Source organism: Toxorhynchites rutilus, chromosome 1 (assembly GCF_029784135.1).
Source record: "Toxorhynchites rutilus septentrionalis strain SRP chromosome 1, ASM2978413v1, whole genome shotgun sequence".
Classification (NCBI taxonomy): domain Eukaryota; kingdom Metazoa; phylum Arthropoda; class Insecta; order Diptera; family Culicidae; genus Toxorhynchites; species Toxorhynchites rutilus.
In genome coordinates, this window is record NC_073744.1 from 32,348,976 (window position 1) to 32,371,978 (window position 23,003).

The window sequence follows — 23,003 nt, forward strand, 5'->3', positions numbered from 1 at the left end:
ACCGCGAAGGATGACGAAGGAATGTTCTTCCTGATTGCGCCGGAACGTTTCTTTTTTGCTAGTGAGCGCTGTACGGGAAAGTTGTAGCCAAACAGTATGAGTATTAAACCAGGGTTGAAAAAACTACAGGAGGAGTGGAATAATCATCATCTCATCGCGAAAAATGAGACAGGTTTAAGTTAGCAGGAAGCGTGTTTAAGGCTTTCGAATGATGTTTTCTAAAGAAGTCCGTAAATGTATGAACATCTCTACGAGAATGGTCATGTCAACGTCCCAACTACAAAGCTCCCAACGGAATCGTATTAAAAATTTTTATTCGTTTTTTCCTCTAATTTCCCCACAAGAATTTTCCCTCTAGAAAAGCATTGAAAACGTAATTCCTCCATTTTTTATAGGTACAACAATCATCTTGTCGCTATCAAAACGAACGTGCGAACGTCTCACAGAAAACTCTAATATACGTGCCAAGGATTTGGGGGACTACACTGATCATCTGTATTCTTGTTTTTTTTCTTCTCAAAAATTTGCGTCAATTATAATTTATCCTAATAATAGTATTATATAAATTTCAATAATTATTTTATACACAGTTGACTCTCAATCAAATCATCATTACAAAAATCGTTCAAATTCTCCTGTCTTTGGTTCCTATTTACACTGATTACAAGTCGATTTGGGAAAAATTTAATATGAAAACATCCTTCCGCACGTGCGGCGCTCGCTTCGTACGCCTTCCGTCGCCCACGACAACATTTTTAAGAGGGACACTCATGGAACATCAGAAAATAAATTGAGTTTATCTAACAAGCCAACTATTATTCCAGCGCGCACGCGAAATTACATCACGGATAACGTGTAAAATCTCGGTTTCGTGGTTTTATTTCGCATGAGGATTCATATAATCTTAGTTCTATTCGGATTGTAACAATGGATCAATTTACTTTACTTACACTGTGTGTGTACATAATGTGTACATAATGTAAGGTTTCGGGAATTTTGATTGTTCTCAGCTTGTGTGTAGATTCTGAATTGGCTCATATACCCACTGAAGGGGGGAGCCAGACAATATGTAAACAACGAAATGATCTACTCTTTTGTAAACCCATTTTCAACGGTAAGCTTTGGGCTCGTCTCAAGCGAAGAAGCCTTAGTAAAAGTAGCAATTTCAAAACAAGCAACTGTCGTCGTCATATTAACATAATATGAACAGCTAAACCAGCGGTTTTATTAGTACGGAGTCCACTAAGTAGCGTTTTGCGCTTTTTTTATTAATTATTTTTTCACCTCGAACTTCTGCTGCAGCGATGCCACGTTGGAAAGCTTTCCGGGCGCTGGTCGGGCAGCTGCCGTGAGAATTTTACTGCTAGCGTTGGCAACCTTTGGTTTCACCACACTCTCCGGTTTCGCGGGAGTTTTGGGCTTTTGAACACTGGTGGCTTTGGCTGTCAGGCCACCGTTTTGGGCACGTCCTTTCGGCGAGGGACTTCGCGTCCGGACGGTACTGTTGAGAGGTTTTTTTGTCGGACCACTCGCGGTCAGATTTGGCGGAGTTGGATTGCGTGTGAACCTGGGTTTCTCTGCCGCCGCCGCACCTCCGTTGGCTAGCAGCTTGTCCTGACTGATTTTGGACTTGGTCGCTGTTACTACGGAACCGGACCGTGTGTTGGCCGCCGTGCTGTGGTAAGGCTTGTACGCGGTGACAGCAGTCGGTCCGCCGGTTGACTTTTTCGTTGGCGGAGGTTTGACGCCCGATTCAGCAGGGCCTTGGAACGGAAGTGAACTCAGCACATTACCGCTGTTCTTAAAACTACTTAAATTAGTTGAAACACTTTCTGGCTTCGAGGGTGCCACCCGAGCGATCGGTGCATTGATCGCGGACGGTCGCAGGTATCCGCTGGAAGTGGTGCTAACACTGGATTTCAGATTCGGAGGGTACGGCTCTTCCTCTCCGTCGTCGGTATCCACTCCAAGTTCTGTGGCATCATTATCCGTGATTTCCGACGTGTTTACGTACGTTGGGTCATCATCTCCCTCCTCGTCTTCCTCTTCTTCAGCACGCGGTGCCGCTGCGGCGTTTCGCGCCGCCTCACCTCGCTTCAGCGTGGACGCAATATATACCGAGTCACTGCCACGGCTCTGTATTTCATTCACAATCTCCCCTAGTAGCCCCATGCTTTCGGAACTACCGGAGGAGGCTGTCGTTTGCGGAGACAGGATACTGGGAGGTGAGGGCGATTCATCGATAACCGAGTAGATGTTATCGTGTCCAGGGACAGCAGATATTCCGGTCGTGGTCCTAGCCGTGGAGTCCTCCACATCCTGGCAGTCGTCGTAATCGTTTCGGGGCATCACTATGGTCACCGTCTTGGGCGGAGGTGGATTCTGGTATCCCGGAACGCCAGGGATTTTCATCCCAGTGATGGCTGGCGCTGGTGGAATCGGTGGTCGTGGCGGGGGTATAGTTGGACGCGACCCTACCATACTTTGGGGTCGTTTCAGGGTTGAGGGCTTTCGAGGAGATTCGACAGAGGCTTGCCCATCTCCGGGGGAACGCTTGAGGCTTCCCTCGGGATCACGCATACTCTTCGCCCGCTGGACACTCGCAGCACTCGGGCTGATCGGTTCGGCGGCGTTCAGTTTCGGCATGCTTTTCGCTAGATCCGCGGCGAGTGGCATCGGGGCGGAAATTTCAATATTTTTAAGTTTCTGCTTATCGACGATTTTGATGTTCTTAGCCTCCGGCTTCGAGGGTTTCTCGTCTTTCTTCAGATAGGAGGTAATTCGGTTCAGTTTGCCCTCCTTCTGCTTCTTGTCCTTGCTGGTTGGGTTGATGAGGATCTCGGGAACGATGTTTTCCTGTGATCCGGAGGGATTGGTGGCGACCTGGGGTGGGAGAACCGGAGCGGGTCGGATCGGTAGCTTGGTGTGGCCGGAGTTGGGTTGCTTGAGCGGGGAGACCAGTTCCCGGGAGGTGCACGTTGAAGATTCCAGGATGGGGCTGGAGATGATTGGACGGGCAGTCGAGCCAGGATTCAAAGGGGGAAGCGCCGGTGCACCCTCCAGCTGGTGCTCGTGGTTGGCCAGTTTGTACCCGTTGATTTGGTGGGTACCTGCGGGTTTGTTGTAGGTACTATTACCGATTTGGACCGTGTGAGCAGGCACGGGTGGCGCAAGCTTTGGTGCGGGGGGCGCCGGGCGACTGGGAACGGTACTATTGGGGTCTTCGCTATATTTGGACACCGGATGGACAAAGGCTACGTTGGGCGATTTGAGATTAGCGCCCGGTTCGGGTAGGGGTTTAAGGGTGAAGCCTTTGAATTTACCAAACATGTTGTTGTTGCTGATGAAGTCCGCCTCGCTCGAGGGCCGCAGCAGGGCGGAGTTCATGTCGTCCGGAGAGTTTGGCGATGATGGAACCATCGTGTGTGTCGAGCCGGTGCTGCGCGATGAATCGGTCTTCGTGTTACTCGTTGACCTGCAGAAGAAGATAATACATGTTATTGGCTGACCGGACGCAGGGATGGACACATGGAACCAGAAACACCTACCCAGAAAGTGTAGACATGCGACTAAAAACTACACACCATGTAATGAAATACGAAAAACACAACTAGATTAAAACACAAGGACACAGAAATGGTCGGATTAGTGAACTAAAACTAGATTTTCTGGTATGGTACAGTGGATGGAATGAAATTAGGTACAGAACAATTAACGAAAAGCCACAGTTTGTAGTCACGAAATAAATTATTATTATTAGCAATGATACATACGAGCTTTTTTTTGAAAAAAAACATGCTTGTAAAATGAGGAACATATACTTAAAACTAAATTGACAAGAAGCGCTGGCTCAAAAAAATTAAAACAGGGATAGTTAAAAAAAAACTAGATTTGAGTCTAAATATGCAGCTCGGTGCTCGCATTTAGCAACTCAGGATTAGTACTAGAAACCAATTGCATGCCGCTGATTTGAACATGCTTTTTAGTGGAACCAGGTGCGGAGGCCGCATCCCGCCTAGCCGGGAGAGTCCTGCGCATTTGGAACACATTGCAAATCGAACGTTTGGTTCGGTGTACGTACACGCTCGGGGGTTTGCGTTTCTTCAGTCCGTGGTCCTGCTGCAGATAGTAAACGATGAAGGTGAAGATAACACACGTTGGTACGACGCCACAGAAGAAGATGTACAGGAAACGAGTGAAGCCGCTGCCAGCTAAAAATGTAGATATATGCGTTAGACTGTCGGAACTGAAGCTACGCCAAAAACCAGTACCGTTTGGATCCGAAGCCGGCCCACTGTCCTCCGAGCCTCCGTTCCCGGGACTGTTGCACAGCGGAGGTGCGAATCCTTTGTTGCAGTGACAGTGCCCTTCGCTGTTGCAAATTCCATTCCCGTTGCAGTTCTCCGGACACTCTATGCCGCTGCCCTGAGCCCGAAGGCTGTCCACGGCCATGCAAACCTGATTGAGACACATCTTCCCCTCGCCACATTTGGCACCATCCGGTGCCAACCCGGGATCCACCTTCTGCAAACCCAAATCAACGATCGCAGACCGGCACGGAATCACACTCCCGTTGTAGGTCATAAAGCTGTGCGATAGAATGGCAACCGATTCCATCCCGAACTCCAACCGCTCGTTCAGATGACGGCAGTGCAACATCCCACAATACACATCCCCATCATCACACTTAATGTACTCATTCTTCACCCGATTGAAGCCACAGTTCCCATGCCGGGTGCCCTCTTCATTCTTCTTGTAACACTGCTCGGACGATTTTCCCGTTGGCCCCCACAGCAGCCGGCATTGGTCGTTTTGCGAGCGACACGAACCCTTATAGCAGAACGCCTTCCCATCGTCGCAAGCCTCCGTATCTCGTTTGAACACATCATTCGGGCAGTATTCCGACTCCCCGGAACAATACTCCGGCAGGTCACATTCGCCCTCGGTCTCGCGACAAACGGTGCCACCAATTTTGGGCTTGCACGTCTTCAGATCGCAACACTCTCCCGTCGCACACGACGCATTCGAGTGCAGCATGCACGTCTTCGGATTGCAGCACGAATTGTCGCAGAAATCGGGCAGCCCGCAGTCGCACTGCTCCCCCGGCTCCACAAACCCATTGCCGCAAACCGGCGAGTCGAAAAGCTGTGTCGGTTTATTCTTTAAACAGTAATTCATACCGTGGTGGAAGGCCAAGTTCAGCTGATCTATACTGCAGCTGCTCCAGTGACGTGGTGCAATCGACGAACTCGAAGCGGACATTATGCAGCGATCCTCCGCACACTTGCAATCCTTCGTGTCGTGCTCCATCCCAAAGTTGTGTCCCATCTCGTGCGCCACCGTCGTCGCTTGTACCCCGATAATTTCACTGTGGTACATCTCGACACCGCCGCTGAACTCGTACGTACAGATCGGACCCTTTAGCGCCTTCCCCACAACGCCCCCCTCGAAGTGTTCCTTCGTGAAGAGCTGCGCGTTGTCGTTCGGGTGGTCCTTGATCAGTACCTTCTTCCGGTAGTGGAGGAAATTCTTCAGTGTGATCTCCCCATCACTGGACAGTTCGATCTCGTTCGCCTCGTTCCAGATCACCACCCCCACCAGCCCGATGAAGATGTTGAGCGGCTCGTACAGTGCGTTGATGATGTTCGTGATGTCCTTGCAATACTGCTGGACCACTTTGAAGTTCTCCTTCATACTTTTGAACATCTTGTTGTCGATCACGATCACCAGCTCGACGTAGCTGGAGTGTTTGTTGGCGTTGTACGGACCCCGGATGGGTGCGGACGATTTGGCAGCGGCGCGTTTATGCTGTGGATGGAATCGGTGATGGTCAATTGATGATGGGTGGAAAAACTCGATAGCAACCTTACCCTCGAGAGACGCTGAAATTCAGACTCGTGGTGCAAATCCGGGTCGTGGGTCGAATTTACGCCTCCCTCGTAGCCGCATTTTGGCTGATTAAGTAGGTCTGAATGTCTGTTAATGAAAACGAAAACTTAAGATTGGTGAACAAGAATGAAACATACAAAAATGTCAGAAAAGGGATTTGAAAAACAATTTGAAGAATATTGCAAATTCATCACTCAAATTTTGAAGAACTTTTCCTTCGAAATACTAAAAACTGTTCCCTGCATTGTCCATGTCTTTACGACAAAATGAACAAAACCGACTTTCTCGCTATTATGCATTCTACCCAATGTAATACGTATACTCAACATGTGAACAAACATCTTTAGTTCGAAAACATTTGAGCAATTTTGAAAAAACGCTTTCGAAAAATCACTGTTAGTACGCATAACAGACGTAGTTCCATACAGCTTGCATACATCGTCCGAAAATCTACAATTACCAGTATTATAAGCTGTAAGCTAAATCTACATTTGAATCACATTCTTTGTAGAGTCTTTTATTATAGTAAAGGTTCTTCCAGATTAAACGCTAACGCAACAAATTTTAATAACTTCTACAAAAAAGCACCGATTTTTATTTTTAAAAAACGACGAAAATAAAGCTTATTTTAGGACATTTTCAGTTTTTTCGATAACGCGTTTTAAACGGAGAACAAAATTCTTCATGCACACCTCTAACATTACGACGTCGATGCTGTTGAAAATCTGAGTTATTTCTTCTTTAAGTTCCTCCAAATTGTGTGGCTTATTAACATAGCAACGGTCCTTCATGTACCCCCAGAGGAAGTAATTGACGACGAGAAATGTTGAAATTCCTACCATGAGAGCACAAAGTTTCACTAAGGCTTCGGTTGCTCGGGTAATACGATTTCACTAAAAAAACACGTTCTTGTAAATTGTACGTCTTGACACTAAAAACCATCCGATCAGACTGAACGAGTAGCCGAATATTATCGTTCCGAAGTGGGGAACGCAGTGTTACCATCGACGGAGCGAAAAAAAAAATATAAGGTGCTATTCGATTTTTTTTGCGCGAGCGTTTAATCTGAAAGACCCTGTATTAAATAAATGTTTATGAAGGGGCAAAGCCAAAGGAAGAACAATTTTTATAAACATTTTGGGAATGTTATCCAACCCAACAGCATTGAAATTGATCGAAAACGAAAGCCACTTAAAGGGCCTGGCCGGGTACGGAAGTAAAAAGTGCCCCCAAACCAAATCACCCGCTCTATGGCAAATATTGTATAGGGTACTAAATAAGAAATTTTGACTTTTTTTTTGAACCCCTATGAGGTTCAACATAGGATCTATAGTCAAAAACGTACTTTTCAATGTTTTTCATGCCATTCTCGTTAGCTTCGAGATAAAAATTTGAAAAAATACTGAAAGTGCATCTTATTATGGTGTATCGAGAGATATTATTAAAAAAGAATTTCATGGAAAATTTAAGTACTAAAAAATTCTTGAAATATTAATTTTTTTTTGGAAGATTTAGAGATTCACAATTACTCTAATTCGTATTTAAATGTGTTTATACGTCTTTTCTAGATATGTGTGATTTTTTTCAGAATTTTAACAGTGTTGCGCGATACAGAAAAATATATATTTATAAATTTATGATATTTTTTTTAGAATTTTGAGACTTAGTATTGGTTCAATTTCTATTTAAATATGTTCGTATGTGATTTTTGATATTTGTGATTTTTGTTTTCAGAAAATTTAGAGAACTGTGCGGCGCGAAAATATCTAATAATTAAAAAAAATCTCTTTTGTTCATTTTCTAATATTTCGCTATTATCCTAAAATCTATAATTGTATCGTGTTTATGTGTTTGTGAAAAGTGCCTCAAAATCTTATCACCAACGCTATGGAAAATGTTGTATAAGGTATAAAATTAGAAAAATTGAGTACTTGTTTTGAATCCTTTTATGGTTCACTATACGAGCTTTAGCGAAAAACGTAGTTTTTTTTTTTTCACGCCATACTCAATAGGCTTGGAAATGAAAATTCGAGAAAACAGTCGAAGTACGTCTATTATGGTGTACCACGACAAATTTTAAAAAATATAGAAAATAAAATTTTTAAAATTAAAGTAATTTTCTGGTGTTTCGAAATTTTTTTAATTTTTAGAACCATTAAAACAAAATTTTCATTTAAATGTACCTGTGTTTTATATGTGTTTTTTTCAGTAACTATCTATGTTTTGCGGTACAATTTTTTAATAATTTGCGGTACAATTTTTTAATAATTTGAAAGGGCCTGGCCGGGTAAGGGAGTAAAAATTGCCCCCAAACCAAATCACTAGCTGTACGGTAAATATTGTATAAGATATTAAATAAGAAATTTTGGCGGTTTTATTGAACCCCTATGTGGTTTAACACTAAACCTACCACGAGGGGTCAAATGACCCTTTTCCAACTTTTATTCAAATTTTTCTTGCAAATTACATTGTCATATCATCATTTGCCTACACTACTTTTCCTAAAACATACATCCAATGAATTTTTCAGTGTTTACTCTTCTCTTGTAATTTTTTTTACTAAGAAATATATGTAATCTGCCCTAACTACCGCAACGGGTCATTTGAAATTTTTATGATATCAGAAAGATTTGTATGTGTAGTTGTGATACAAAATCATTTGCTGTTGCTTTATATATTTTGTTGTATTTGTGAATGAATAGTGAATGATCATAATTAATTGTATTGCTGACTATCTAAGCGAGCTTACAGTAATCATTCCAAGCTACAGTGCTATTTTTCGTGTCAAAAATCGTAATTTCAATATTTTGCTATTAATTGTTATCCCAAAATGTCGAAATGTACAGGAGAAATATGCTATGCCACGTTTCTCAACAAAAATTAATAAATCGAGTCTTTGTTCACTAATTATTTATAAAGGGTCACTTGACCCGCAGTGGTAGGAATAGGTATACAGGATCTATAGTGAAAACGTACTTTTACGTTTTTTTTTCACGCCATTCTTAATAGCTTTGAGACAAAAATAAGAAAAAACTTACTAAGGAGTATCAATAAACATCTTCAAACAATTTTTCATCAAAAAATCTAATATTAAAAATATTTAAATACGCGGTACAAAAAAAATATATTTTATAGCATTTCGAAATTTTGAAAACTTTGAAATATAACTTTGAAACCCACTTCTGCTCTAATTTTTATTTAAATGCGTTCGTATGTGTCTTTTTTTCTACATGTAGCGTAATTTTTACTGAATTTTTAAGAGCATTGCGAGACACAAAAATTCTTTTCTTGATAATTATTCTTATTTCCGTGAAATCGATTATTTTATTGTCTTCGTGATTTTCAATTGTAAGATTAAAATTAAAAAAATAATACTAATTTGGATTTATTAAGTGTTCTTTTCATTAATCCGAATGTTCTTTCCACACGGACTATTTTTATATATTTTTTCTCACAGAGCTCTATCGTACTGCTAACCATCATGTACTGGTAAACCATCTAAATCCAATGTAAAGAAATTCTCATATATTTTAAGATACGAGAAAAAAAATCTTTGTACAGCGCAATGCTCTAAATATACCAACAAAATTTAGACATATGAGAAACAAAATTTAAATAAATATTAAAGCGGTACAGGGTAACTTCGATATAACGTACATTTTACTTTCAAATTTGTACTTTGTATAGAATTATCGAAGCATAATAAAGAACTCTGAAACGTAGCTTATATTACTTTATTGTGTTACTGCTTGAGTAAGGTTGATGAATAAAATCAATAAGAAGACGAAGCCAACTTTTCTCATGATGTTTCCATCGTTCTGTTGATTGAAGCCTCGATTCATTTAGAATCCGGAATCACAAAACAGTTGTATTTCAGAGTTGGTTAAAATTACAATATAAGCTCTAGTATCAAAATACAGATAATTTAACGTTCATTCAGAAAAAGATCTTCAAAAAAATATGTTTTTGGACTTTGATAATGTGTACGTTATATCGAGGTAAAATGTACGTTATAACGAGTGACGTTATATCGAGGGTACGTTATAACGAGGGTACGTTATATCGAAGTTTCCCTGTACTGGGTCTCTAAATTCAAAATAAATTAAAAATGCCCAAAGTCCAAAAATTTTTTTTTCGCGCAATCCTCTTAAAAATTAAAGGAAAATTTTCGCTACATGTGGAAAAAACAACACATACGAACGCATTTAAATAAAAACTAGAGCAAAAGTGGGTCTCAAAGTAATATTTTTTTTTCAAAATTTCGAAATGCCTGAAAATATATATAATTTTTCTAGTACCGCGAAAAACACTCTAAAAATTCTAAAAAAAATTACAAATACCTAAAATAGACGTAGAAAGAAATTTGAATACAAACTAGAGTAGTACTGAATTTCATAATCGAAAAATAAGATTTAGAATTAAAATTAAAATGAATTAAAATTTTTTTAGTATTTGATTTTTTCATGAAAAAAATGTTTGAAAAAATAGATCGATACACCTTAGTAAGATGTACTTTCAGTACTTTTTTCATATTTTTGTCTCAAAGCTATTGAGAATAGCGTGAAAAAAAAAACGAAAAGGTGCACTTTTCACCATAGATCCTATGGTGTACCATATAAGGGCTCAAATATATGGTACTACTGCCTAGGGACTGCATTACCGTGGCAAAATTTCAATAACCGAATAAAGAATACTTTAAATTTCATTACCGATAAAAAATACTTTAAAATAAAACCATTATCTCGAAAAGAAATGGCTTTTATTGATAATGATCAGTTTACATAAAGTTGGGTAAAGTAATACTTATGGACACAGAGAATGTTAAATTTTTCTCTTCTAATCTAGATCGGATCTCGTTAACAAAGTTTCCAGAAGATAAAAACGCCCGTTCAGAGTACAATTCTGTTGCGCGTACAGTACGAAGAACATCGAATACTATTGTCATGTGTTTGTCTTTAATCCGTCTGTACGAGGGTTTTCATCAATCCGTTTATAGACGTTGAGTCAATCAGGGCTTCAAGCAGCTGCTTCAAAATTTCTGATGGTTGCTCCGATAGCTGTTCTAGCATAAATTGCTCTCTGACGTCAGCTTCATGAAGAGTGCATTTTTCCCGCAATAGCAGTTTAACAGCGACCAGAACTGGTTCGAGATCATCAACCAATTCCTTTATCGCTGTCAGTTCTTGATCGGTGAAACTTATCTTGTGTTTTATTTTCAGATCGAGCAGCGATTTTTGAACTGAAGTTCGGAGGTCGTAGAATCGGTGGAACACTGCCAGTTGTGATTTTTCGATCTTATTTTGATCCCCGAATCTTATTTCAATGCGGCATAAAGGCAAATATTATTTATGGTGTAAAATGAAAATTACCGAAATTACTGGTTAATGATTGTAAAATTACCGGTAATTCGGTAATAGAAAATGACACGGTAAAACCGGTTAACAATCCCTACTACTGCCAAAATGTTTTATTTAGTACCCTATACAATATTTTCTATACAGCTGGTCAATTGGATTGGGGAGACTTTTTACTCCCTTACCCGGCCAGGCCCAACACTGAAAAAAATGTGAAAAAAATCACACATATATAGAAAAGCCGTAGGAACACATTTAAATATGAATTAGAGTAGTGCTGAATCTCTAAATCTCGAAAAATATATTTCAAAATTTGAATATTTTTTTAGTGCTTAAATTTTTGATGAATTTATTTTTTGATAATTTTTCTTGATGCGCCGTAGTGAGATGCACAGTATTTCTTTTCAAATGTTTATCTCGAAGCTTTTGAGGATGGCGTGAAATAAACGAAAAAATACGTTTTTCACTATAGATTCTATGTTAAACCACATAGGGGTTCAATAAAACCGCCCAGATTTCTTATTAAATATCCTATACAATATTTGCCATGCAGCTGGTGATTTGGTTTGGGGGCACTTTTACTTCCTTACCCGGCCAGGCCCTTTGAAAAAAAAAAACGGAATAGAAGATATATCGGAAGTGCGGCTTGTCATTGAAGTCCATGAAAATACCTCATAAAGAATTCAACATTGTCCACTCACCGATAAATGTAATGATTCGCCAGATCTACCCTCTCCGATTCATCCGAGCGAATGTCACTTTCGATGTAGTACGTCTCGCTACCATCATAGATGACCCCGCGGATACCTCGGCAGGTTGAAATCGCCACGCTTGACTCCGGCACGCCTCGGATTTTCCCCTAAAAATGATAAGAAACGTGTCGGGATCAGTTTGGCCATATAGAGGGGGTAATCAACCTACCCGATAGTGACACAACTCCACCTGGTCGGTGCTACTGTACCGCTCCACCACCTTCCCCGTTCCGTTGGGCAGCTGATAGCTGAGGAAGTGTCCCCGTGGGACAAGCTGTTCGTTTAACTGTAAATCTAATATCACATCTGTTTGGCTTAACCTATAGGTTAGCGTTAGGTGCGACGCGTGAAGACCATTCTGAAAAAAAAACGAGAGGTAAAATGATGTTGAACTGGTGCAAGTTACTCATTGTGGAATCAGATTTACCTCTTCACGGGTGCTCGCTAGTGAACGTTTTTGGCGGCCGTGGACGAGCCGCGGCTGGATTCTACTGTATCGGGAAAATTCTCTGGATGGATGAAGTCGACTGTCATCTGTTGAGGAGGGAGAGAAATAAAAAATCTTAATACATTTTTGAAATGACATTGTCCTTATCACGTTGTAGTCTAACGGTAACGAGAACATTACGTTTACGAGCTGCCCCATTATCTGGACAAGTTTTAAGCCAATCGCACCAATCCATTGATCATCATTTAGAGCAGTGGTAAAGTGCTCTAGTCAATTGAGACCTTGTGCTAGAGGCGCTAATCTGATTATCGCTGCGAAAAGTATGAATGCAACGCCATTTACTCGAGCTGCAATCTCGATCGCTGCACCGCGGTTTCGTTTACGCGAAACACTTGGCATCACAGCGTCTAACGGCGCGTCCGATTCGCTTCGACTTCCAGTGAAACGCAAACAAGGAAGTGGTCTTATCTGTCGCTGTCCGGCTGTATAAAACTTCACAAGTGGATTACAACGAAACGCATACGACGCTCTGCTGTGAATATCGAATCCGCTGAGATTGCAATTTTTAGTCGAAAGACACATCTTTTTCATTTCACAGCGAAAACCGACCAATAAAGCGGTCTATATGTGTGCTATAGAAGAACAACATAAAAATCAACCGAAACCGGGTAAATGCACTTTTCCTCGTTCGGCTTTCGACTGGACTATTCAAGGAAACTTGCCGTACCGGCTTGGACATAGGCTGTGGGAGGGCGGCAGACCAACAGGGAGGAAAAAAAACTTACCGCCTTGTTCGATGGATAGTGGCAACGTTGACAGAAGAGAATCCAGAATTCAGCGGAATTGCCGCTGCGGTTATTGGAGGACTCGTTTTGCGCACTGTTCGCAGGATGGGAGCCAAGTTAGCGGTAAATTTACTCTGGGAGATCTAAAACCAAATCAAACAAGATGAAAGCGGGGGATAACCATATTCGCACGATTCGGCAGTTCGCCTCCCGAGCAGGCGGGCTAGAGCTGGAGTTTGGTCAAGTTTCCCTGTGAAATTTGTGCTGATCCATCCGGCAGCCATTTCCGAATTTAAATCCAATAGTCCAATTCGGAGCCGTCGCTCGACGCTTGTCGATCATCATTACTGAGAAATTGGTTCACGATTGCGTGTGTAAATGATGCAGCGCGAAACGAGAGCCGCCGATGCGACAAACTTTTTGTTCTTGTTTTCCGTTCACAAACCGAATTCGTTGCAGAAAAGTAAGCTATCGCCACCACCACCATTACTACAAACAGAGTAAGTTAAACTTTATCAGAAACAGAGCACCGAGCGAGAAAGCAAGAAAGAGAGTTCATCGGCATTTCCTGTTAGTTTTGGTGGTTTGTTTCTTTTATTAGAGCAATTATTTTATTCGCGAACGAGAAGATCTGATACAGTCAGACAGAAATTGAGAGGCCACTTGTTTTTCGTTGTGGGCCAATAAAAAACAATCAACTGGCCGCATACAGACGACTGTGGCTCGATGATTGTTTGTTTTTTTTGTGTGTGCACCAATTGATTTAGTTGGTCGGAAGCATGATAAGATAACCTCATATTCAATTACAGTTATTTCGAAAATTGTATTCACTTTGGTAAATGTAGACATCGATTGCCAAAATCTGAAATCTGAAGTTTATATTTTTCTTCAATGGTGATTTTACTAATCTCATTTCTAACAAAGCTTCTGTGAGATTTCGATGCTAAAATAGGTCTGATATATTAAATTTTCGATTCAGGAACGAAGATTTGGAATTTGAATCTAGTAACTGAATGCTGATTTTCCGTATCTGGAATATAAAGTCGGCAGAGATCTAGATTTGTATGTTGAATTCGTGATTTGAAATCTGAGTCCGGAGTCTAATCCGAAATCTATGTCTAGAATTTGAAAATTGCAGAGCCAGGAGTCAAGATTGTGCCGTCAATTTAGCTGTCATCGTCAAATTAATCGGTGGAGTCAAGACGATTCTATGGTTTATGGTGCGGCTGTTTGGTTGAAAAGTGGGTTAGGGGATGCGATGCGTGAATGCCGTACAGAAGCAAGATTTATTCGAAGATCAACGTTTTTCGTGTAGCATAGACGAAACGTTTGCAACGTAAAATATCGTATTGAATAGAGTTCACAAAACCGTGTACAATCGTATTGTTTTGTGTACACAAATACTATATTTTTAAGATTGCTGCAGAGGGTTTTGATGGAGTTGCTCACCTTGTAGTATATTTTTAAGAGTCTTAATTGATACAGTTTGTGATTTTGGCAGTTCTCGCGAGTTACGTTGCAAACATGAGTATTTTTGATTCGAATGAAAGTTTGTAGTCCGTTTGGGTTGGAGGAAATATGAGTTTTTCACAGCGATTGGGAATATTTTGACTCAAGTGTAACTTTTCAATAGGGTCTCAAAATTTTTTTTTTCGAGATGACAGATCTCGACGTTTCACGCATTTTCAAGTCATTTGGCATCGAAATTTTTTTTTTTCGATTTTCCAAATTTCCTTTACCTCCTTCATCGTGCGTGGACGTCGGATACGCCCGTTCCGGCATCTACAACATCTTGACACTATTGGACAACAATCAAAGCATCAAAAGAAAGCCCGGTTCCAGACGGGCGACGACCCTGAGCGAAAAGAAACTCCAAAGGATGCTGAAGAGGAAAATCGAGGGAAAAGTGGCTACATCGCTGCGTGCGCTTGGCCGGGAGATCAGTGCAACCGGCCAAACAATGAAAAAGTACCTGGCGAACATGGACATACATGTCAGGAAGCAGAGGTCCCTTCCACTGGTTTCGGAGCTGCAGGCAATACCACAGCGACAGCGGCTGAATAAGATGGTCAAGTCGATTTTCCCGGCGAATTGCAACGTGGCGGTGGTGGTGGACGACGAGACCTATCTCACCCTGGATGGCAACGACTGACAAGGCACTTCATATTTTATTTCCCCCACGAAGGAAGTGAGCTTCGAAGTGAAGTTTATTTCACACACCAAGTTCCCCAAGAAGGTGCTGCTGTGGCTGACAATCAGCGAGAAGGGGATGTCAAAACCGCTCTTCTTTAGCTCCGGACTGGCCGTGAATGGGGAAATTTATAGTATGAAGTGCCTGCCGGAAGTTGCGTCGTTCATCAAGAAATACCATAAGGGCGAAGACGCGGTGTTCTGGCCGAATCTGGCGTCGGCCCACTACTCGAAGCGATTGTTAGAGGAGAGGGAGCGGTTGAATATCGATGTGGTACTCAAGTCGACGAACCCGCCCAACGTCCCCCAGCTGCGTCTCATCGAGAATTTCTGGGCAAACCTGAAGCACAAGATCAACTCCAGCAATTTTGTCGCGAAAACTGAGAAGGAATTGATAAATAAAACGAAGAAAGAACTCAAAAACATGCCTAAAGGGTGTGTCACATCAAATTGCATCACGGAAAAAACGCTGTAAAAATTCGCCCAGTAGACCGATCCTTTTGAAAATTTTAGACAGTAAAATAAAAACTATTAAACAACTTTTGGCATTTTCTTTTTATTCATACTTCGAGCCCAAGCCCGTATGCTCGCACCTTCCTCTTTACCCCGTCCATAAGGTTCTGTACAACGTCAGGTTGTAGTTTTTTTTGAACAGAAATCCATTTTCCCTTGAAATCCGCCTCCGATTTGACAACTTTTGGGTTCTTCCGGAGGGCCTGCTTCATAATCGCCCAATATTTCTCTATTGGGCGAAGCTCCGGCGCGTTGGGCGGGTTCATTTCCTTTGGCACGAAGGTGACCCCGTTGGCTTCGTACCACTCCAACACGTCCTTTGAATAGTGGCACGAAGCGAGATCCGGCCAGAAGATGGTCGGGCCCTCGTGCTGCTTCAATAGTGGTAGTAAGCGCTTCTGTAGACACTCCTTAAGGTAAACCTGCCCGTTTACCGTGCCGGTCATCACGAAGGGGGCGCTCCGCTTTCCGCAAGAGCAGATCGCTTGCCACACCATGTACTTTTTGGCAAACTTGGATAGTTTCTGCTTGCGAATCTCCTCCGGAACGCTGAATTTGTTCTCTGCGGAGAAGAACAACAGGCCCGGCAGCTGACGAAAGTCCGCTTTGACGTAGGTTTCGTCGTCCATTACCAGGCAATGCGGCTTCGTCAGCATTTCGGTGTACAGCTTCCGGGCTCGCGTCTTCCCCACCATGTTTTGCCTTTCGTCGCGGTTAGGAGCCTTCTGAACCTTGTATGTACGCAGGCCCTCCCGCTGCTTGGTCCGCTGGACGAATGAACTTGACAAATTCAGCTTATTGGCGACATCCCGGACCGAACTTCTCGGATCACGTCTAAACTGCTTAACTACGCGCTTGTGATCTTTTTCACTGACGGAGCATCCATTTTTGCCGTTCTTCACCTTCCGGTCGATGGTTAGGTTCTCGAAGTATCGTTTTAGTACTCTGCTGACCGTGGATTGGACGATTCCCAGCATCTTACCGATGTCCCGATGTGACAACTCCGGATTCTCGAAATGAGTGCACAGGATTAATTCACGACGCTCTTTTTCGTTCGACGACATTTTTCCAAATTTACGAAAAATTGACAGTGAAGCATGGCCAACGTGATCTATACACTCTTATCTGATTATAAGCGAAAGCTGAAGATATAATTCCTAAAAATTAAATTTCTACAGCGTTTTTTCCGTGATGCAATTTGATGTGACACACCCTTTACACGCATGTTTTCCTCCGCCATGGCGAATGTTCCGGTTAACTGCAGGAAGGCTGCTCAACTTTATTGCAACGTTTTTATTTTGATATGCTCATTGACATGATCATCCGAATCGGTCCAGTAGTTCAAAAGTTATGAATTTTCGAAAAAAGGCATTCTGAAGGGACAATACGAATATTACTGCGATACCTACGATACAATCAACAAAAGCGGCGTGGGGAAGATTACATTCACTTGCGAGACGCTGTCATGAGCAAAGCCGACACAGCCTTTGCTATTGCCAGGCCAAAACGCAATGCATTGTCATGTATAATGTGTAATGACAATGCATTACGCGTGTGTTTAAACAAAAAATGAAGTCCGGATGTGTTCTGAAGAATCGAGGATGACCTCATACACACATTTTTAGTTTTGTTAGTCCACAAAATGCGCCCTGAGAAAACCGATAGTGTAATTTCCTCAGAAATTCCAGATCTGTCTACTGATCAACTACGACATAGACAAACAGTTCGACATAGACGACATTGAGCTCCGTGTTCTATTTCTGTGAAGCAAAAATGGTAATGGATTTTCGGATGGAATAAAGACTCTTTTAAAAATCGAAAAATTATAAATAAAAATAAGCTCTACAAATTAAATATGTGTTCTATGTAACAGTAACACATTCTCTACAAGTGGGAAGAAATCTTAAGCGAAAATCGTGTCTGATAATGAATTTATACTATGGATAAAGTTTAATGGAAAAAGTTAAGTGAGGGTCAGGATTTTGTCTTCTAAGTATTTCAACGACATCGAGTAATAATTTTCATCCATTTTTTCTAAAATTTCTTTCGGTTCTGCGAATCTGATAGAGAGTAAATTGCTCCACGAATACGGATGTATTATTTTGACGATTGAATTTGAGTCGAGCGGATTTAAGAAAGAATAATCTATTTCGATCAAACTGTGAAATTTTATCGAGTTTCAATCCAATCGGATTCCGGAATATGAATGACCGTTCGATACTGTTACCACAACGATGGATCATGGCCCATGCGGTGGTCTGAAGCATTTATTTTCTTGCATGGCAAATGGAATATGTACAAAGCGTGTTCCTAGAGATTTCACCAACGGCACGATCCCAAGCGTAGACGAATATTGAATACATCGACGAAGAAATACTGATAATGGCGGACAACAATTCACAAATATGAACGCAGACATTGACATTGAAAATCGTTGAGTAGTGCCATATCCGCCTCAGCTGAACATAGCATTCAATGGTCAACGTTTGCCGGGTCAGCTAGTTTATAATATTGAACATTTGCAAAAAAAAGGACAGTCAGAAGCAATGATAAAATGTATGCATTAGAAAATTTTGTAAAAAACAAGCATCGTTCATTTTGCAGTTCTTGTAGATGTTTTATCTATTTTGTTGCTGTTTTTATGTTATGTGCTAGAAAAGGTAAGAATCTATTACACATGGATGAACAAATGAACATTTAGGCAGAAATCTTTATTAAAATTAGCATTCAAGTAGTGTTCGGAATTTGAATTTGAAGTTTCGACGCATGATTCAAATTCCGAACAGAAGACGTTTGAACACATTATTTCCAGGCAAATACAGCAATAGTTCACAAATTGGGGTACAAGGGCAATCCAATTGTGGAGCAACATATAAGAAGACCATTTTAATGTTTGTAAGTTCTCTTCTTGCAAAATGTAGGCCACGGGTGCATTCCAACGAGAGTAAAATCGATTTTCTTAGTCAGGGTTAGTCAGCGGTTCCCGAAGACTTCAGACCTGGACGTCACCTTATAGACGGCGCTTGGGCCGAATGACCAAGGCCTCAACCTCTTAAACTGTCACCTGATTTATGTAGACATCCCCTTTTATGGACATTAACTTCCAAAGATACGAGGAACTAATCATTTGCATTTTTGCTGTTCGGAATTTGAGTCATATGATATGTTATGTACATCAGCTTTCAAGAAAAAAAAAGAAAAATACCGCACCCTTGATCCCGGAACCATGTAAACTATAAAATACAAATACAATCAATAATTACGAAAACGAAAAATGGACCCATTTTGTTGGAAGTATAAAGAAGACTAGCTAATTGATTTTAATTTGATATATCGATTATCTGAATAGGTCCAGTAGTTCAAAAGCTATGATTTTTTAAAAATATTTCATTTTTACTGTTCGGAATATGAGTCAGAGAAAAAAATTGATGTTCGGAATTTGAGACAAGTGTGAATAAACTTATTTTTAGTTTTTCACCATGAATATGTATTTGAAAATCAATTTTTATTGAAGCCTAATGAAAATGGAAGCTCTATTGTGTCCAAAAATCAAATTAATTTCGCGAAAAAGTACCATTTTGAGTAATGAGACACTGTTTAATGACCATCAAAACTTAAGTATTCGGAATTTGAGACAAAACGGTAACTGAGAAAAAATATATATATACTAAAATTTCGTTTTCAAAACAACATTCAATGCGTTTATGAGGATGCACTTCCTATTTGGTGTATCGGATCCATCATCCCTTCTAGGAGGGGCTGATACAGCGTACCCGAATCTCGCCCTCGACGTCGTAATACAACTCGTACCGCTCCCGGGGGGCTTTGATTCTCAGCTTGGGCGTGATGCGATTGATCTCGTTGATAAGCCTGCGCTGGAACATTTTGGTTCGATAGCGACTCACGTATTTTCGCGTCGGTTGTTCCCTGCTGCTGGAATGTGGGAACACAATAGATAGTAAAACGAGATCTACGAGATGGAAGTGTCAAATTGAAGGTGGGCCCACCTTTGTTCCGTGGGTGGTCGGGTGATTGCTGTTCTTCGGATGGAATACAGATGTCCAAGCCGGCGACACTGTAGGATATCGCACACGCAGTAACCCAGTGTGACGAGAATCCCGACGAAGGATGTGACGTAAAACACCAGGTATAAATTATACATGCTCGAATTTGGAATCGCTTCAAGAATGTAGAGTAAGTCAAATCAGTTGTCAAATCGCGTCGGTGGTTACTGGATTGCTGTGATGTACCCACGTATTTTGTTCCCGAATCGCTCGAGTGGATGAGCTCAGTGTAATCCCAATTGGCCCTTTTTAAAGTGCTTTTGCTAGGCAAATCTAGGCCATTTCATTTGATACGATGATCCACAACATGCGTTGCACCGTACGCACATTGTGATTAATTACACAAGATGCATAGGACTGTGTGGGCGAAGGGCACAATTGCAGCATCTCAACGATGTATAGAATTTCCTCTCTTTACGGCTAACGCCAACACATGTCGACACGATGTAGTAGAATGTTGTTTATTTTTCTTGTTCTTGGCACTGGGTGTAACATAACACAACAAGACACGTTCTCTTTCGTAAATAAACATTGTGCGGATCGGAGACGGAAGGGGTCCGAAAAGTCAAAAATCGAAAACATTTTGACAGTGTAATCCGCGGAACGAGTTTATCATCCGTGTCGTCAGCACACACCAATTAAGCACAGACCGATTTGCGCTGAATGTAAATCCGACACCAGAGACCGACCGGATGCGTTTGGATTGTGGATGATTATGACTGCGGAACAGACCCCGTCACTCATGGCCGCCAGTAGCAGAAGGCAGAATTAGCACGCAAAACACAAAATTAGCACATCATTCTGTGCTCGGTTCGGTGATGCCAATTGTAAAATGAATTAATTGACGGTGAGTCATTTGCCGCACCGTTGTTGTCTCCAGCGCGAACAGACGGAAACTCGTCATGTCTTCCGCTGCAATTTTGTGATGCACAAAAAGGTGCAGAAGACGCCACGCAGAGGGAACCCATTTCGCTGCTCCTTTTTGAACGGTTTATCGAGCTAGTCGCTAATAGGAACAAACAGAGAAAAACAACCGGTTGACCTTCTTAGGAATGCAATTCAGTCAAACTTTGTGGGGAGAGATAATAAAATCAATATAAGTGATACTGAAAAGATTAACCTGAAGGAGATAAAGAGAAGAAAATAAAAAAAAAATAACCGTAACTGTACTAGAGTCAACCCAAAAAGAGAAAATATTAGGGTAGCAATAATTATGGATAACAATTATTGTATAGTAAGTGTTTAATATATTGCATTAAATTACACTTTACATTTATCAACTAACTAGCTGACCCGGCAATCTTCGTCTCGCCCAAAATTTATTTTTCGTTATCACATCCACGTTTTCTTACTAAGCGCACGTTCATGGGCTCAATCGCAGAACTTTTCATTGATTTATCTTCCAATCGACCCTTTAAAATTACCTTTTATTATGGAATTCCTAGTACTTCTACCAAAACTCGTCATTATAATATCAGATTATTTTCAGACACAATTCTCGTTAAGGTATTTTCAACCACTTGTAAATAACATGTTTCTCCGTTACGTGGAATGAATGTTTGATACAGAAAATATGACAGAATAAAGACAGCCCTAAATCGGTTTAAGGTTTTGCTCTTATCAACACATTCGGCGATCCATTTTCATTTATATAGATAAAAGACGATATACACCCAAAATTTATTTTTAGCTCATGTTTTGTCATCCCGATTTATGACATTAAATGAGACATAACATAACAGAAAATGTCATGACTCACAAATATTGGTAGGCATTTGTATAATATACATGGTACAGCAACGTAAGATCAATACGACCGAGCGAAACAAAAGACAAATAAGCTTTCCGCATACTTTGCCACATACACGGCCCAGACCGAGATAGACATTGTTCTGTTCGTGCGTACCTTTTTTACTCTTAGAAAACACTTCCTAACTTCATTTTATAATGAGGTGCAATATTATCACGTACTTGCTGAACAACTGCTGAAGCATTATTAGCCATGTGGATAGCGTGGTCGTGCAAAATAGCTTTGCATTCCAGCCGGCCTTGGTTCGATCCCCATTGTCGGTCGTATGGACTTTTTTTTTGGCACAATCCCAAAAGAAATGAGAAAAGAAAACAGCGAAAGATGTCTGCACGCATACATACAAACCATTTTTAGGCTTTTAAAACAGCTCATTATTTGCGCATTTGACTCTCCAGCACACTAAATGGCATCATTTCTGCCGAAGATGGAATGTTTTTTGCCAACGCTTGTTTGGATGTAGGAATGCGTTTTATCACATTAAAATCCATTTCCACTCTCGAACGAAGACCAATCTCGTTAGCGCAAACATCAAATGGGCTAACAACGCTTGTAATTGAAGAACATATACGAATTGAATATTCTCGAATTTCCCATTTTTCTTCAGAATTTTCCGAAAATTTTCAATTGTCATGTTTGGTTGAAATATGTGTATAATTTTTATGGAACCCCCTCTCCATTCCACAAGATGGACGGGTGTCATTCCATCATAGAAACATTTCTCGTACCCAAAAACCCTCACATCCCAAATGTGACTCCATTTGCTTGATTAGTTGTCGAGTTATGCTAGCCCCACCCCATCCCCTCACTGTGAAACCACCTTAGGAACGTTCCTTGCCTCCTAATACCTACAAATGCCAAATTTGGTTCTGTTTGTTTGATTAGTTCTTGAGTTATGCGGAAATTTATGCTTCATTTGTATGGCAGCTGCCCCATAGAGAGGAGATGCCAGATGGCCAGAAACGTAACCGGCCAGCACTTAGCAGTAGCTGTGGACCGGCGTGCAACAGCTTTTCGTGATGATAAACAAAAATCATTTCGCCTATCGGATGCGTAGCCGGTAATACAATTTGATGCTTTGTTTCAGCCCGTTCTAGACATTGGTTCAATCTTCCACCTACGTGCAGTATGCCGTCTTTCATGATAATGAGATTGAACCATCGAAACGAGAATTACGAGGCACTGGATTACTGTTTGAAAG

General features: G+C 41.2%; 2 protein-coding genes across 3 annotated transcripts in view; both read right to left on the reverse strand.

Annotated features, from left to right (window-relative positions):
• Window positions 1-297: 297 nt before the first annotated feature.
• The window catches only part of LOC129770675 (uncharacterized), a 105,304-nt gene continuing 82,598 nt past the window's right edge, over window positions 298-23,003 (reverse strand). Inside the window, exons 2-8 of the mRNA XM_055773641.1 lie at window positions 12,423-12,529; window positions 12,165-12,353; window positions 11,945-12,102; window positions 5,871-5,976; window positions 4,272-5,808; window positions 4,082-4,211; window positions 298-3,475 (exon numbers count right to left, since the gene is read on the reverse strand). Of these exons, the coding sequence (XP_055629616.1) occupies window positions 1,273-3,475; window positions 4,082-4,211; window positions 4,272-5,808; window positions 5,871-5,976; window positions 11,945-12,102; window positions 12,165-12,353; window positions 12,423-12,529 (4,430 nt within the window). The 3' untranslated portion in view covers window positions 298-1,272. The remainder of the gene's footprint in view (window positions 3,476-4,081; window positions 4,212-4,271; window positions 5,809-5,870; window positions 5,977-11,944; window positions 12,103-12,164; window positions 12,354-12,422; window positions 12,530-23,003) is intronic.
• On the reverse strand, window positions 19,560-20,195 carry LOC129770679 (uncharacterized). Of its 2 annotated transcripts, none has more exons than XM_055773660.1 (2): window positions 19,939-20,195; window positions 19,560-19,861 (listed from the first exon to the last, which is right to left on the reverse strand). In XM_055773660.1, the coding sequence occupies exons 1-2, from the start codon at window positions 20,091-20,093 to the stop codon at window positions 19,681-19,683; spliced, it is 336 nt and encodes a 111-aa protein (XP_055629635.1). In that variant the 5' UTR covers window positions 20,094-20,195; the 3' UTR covers window positions 19,560-19,680. The 2 variants fall into 2 exon arrangements, with proteins under 2 accessions (XP_055629635.1, XP_055629631.1); XM_055773656.1 differs by having other exon boundaries at window positions 19,560-19,864; window positions 19,939-20,193.

Excerpts from the sequence above, each read along its gene's own strand:
- LOC129770679 (XM_055773656.1), bottom strand. The coding sequence starts at position 20,093 with ATGTATAATTTATACCTGGTGTTTTACGTCACATCCTTCGTCGGGATT. Across the intron at positions 19,865-19,938 it reads CGACCACCCACGGAACAAAG|CAGCAGGGAACAACCGACGC; the intron begins GTGGGCCCACCT and ends CCCACATTCCAG.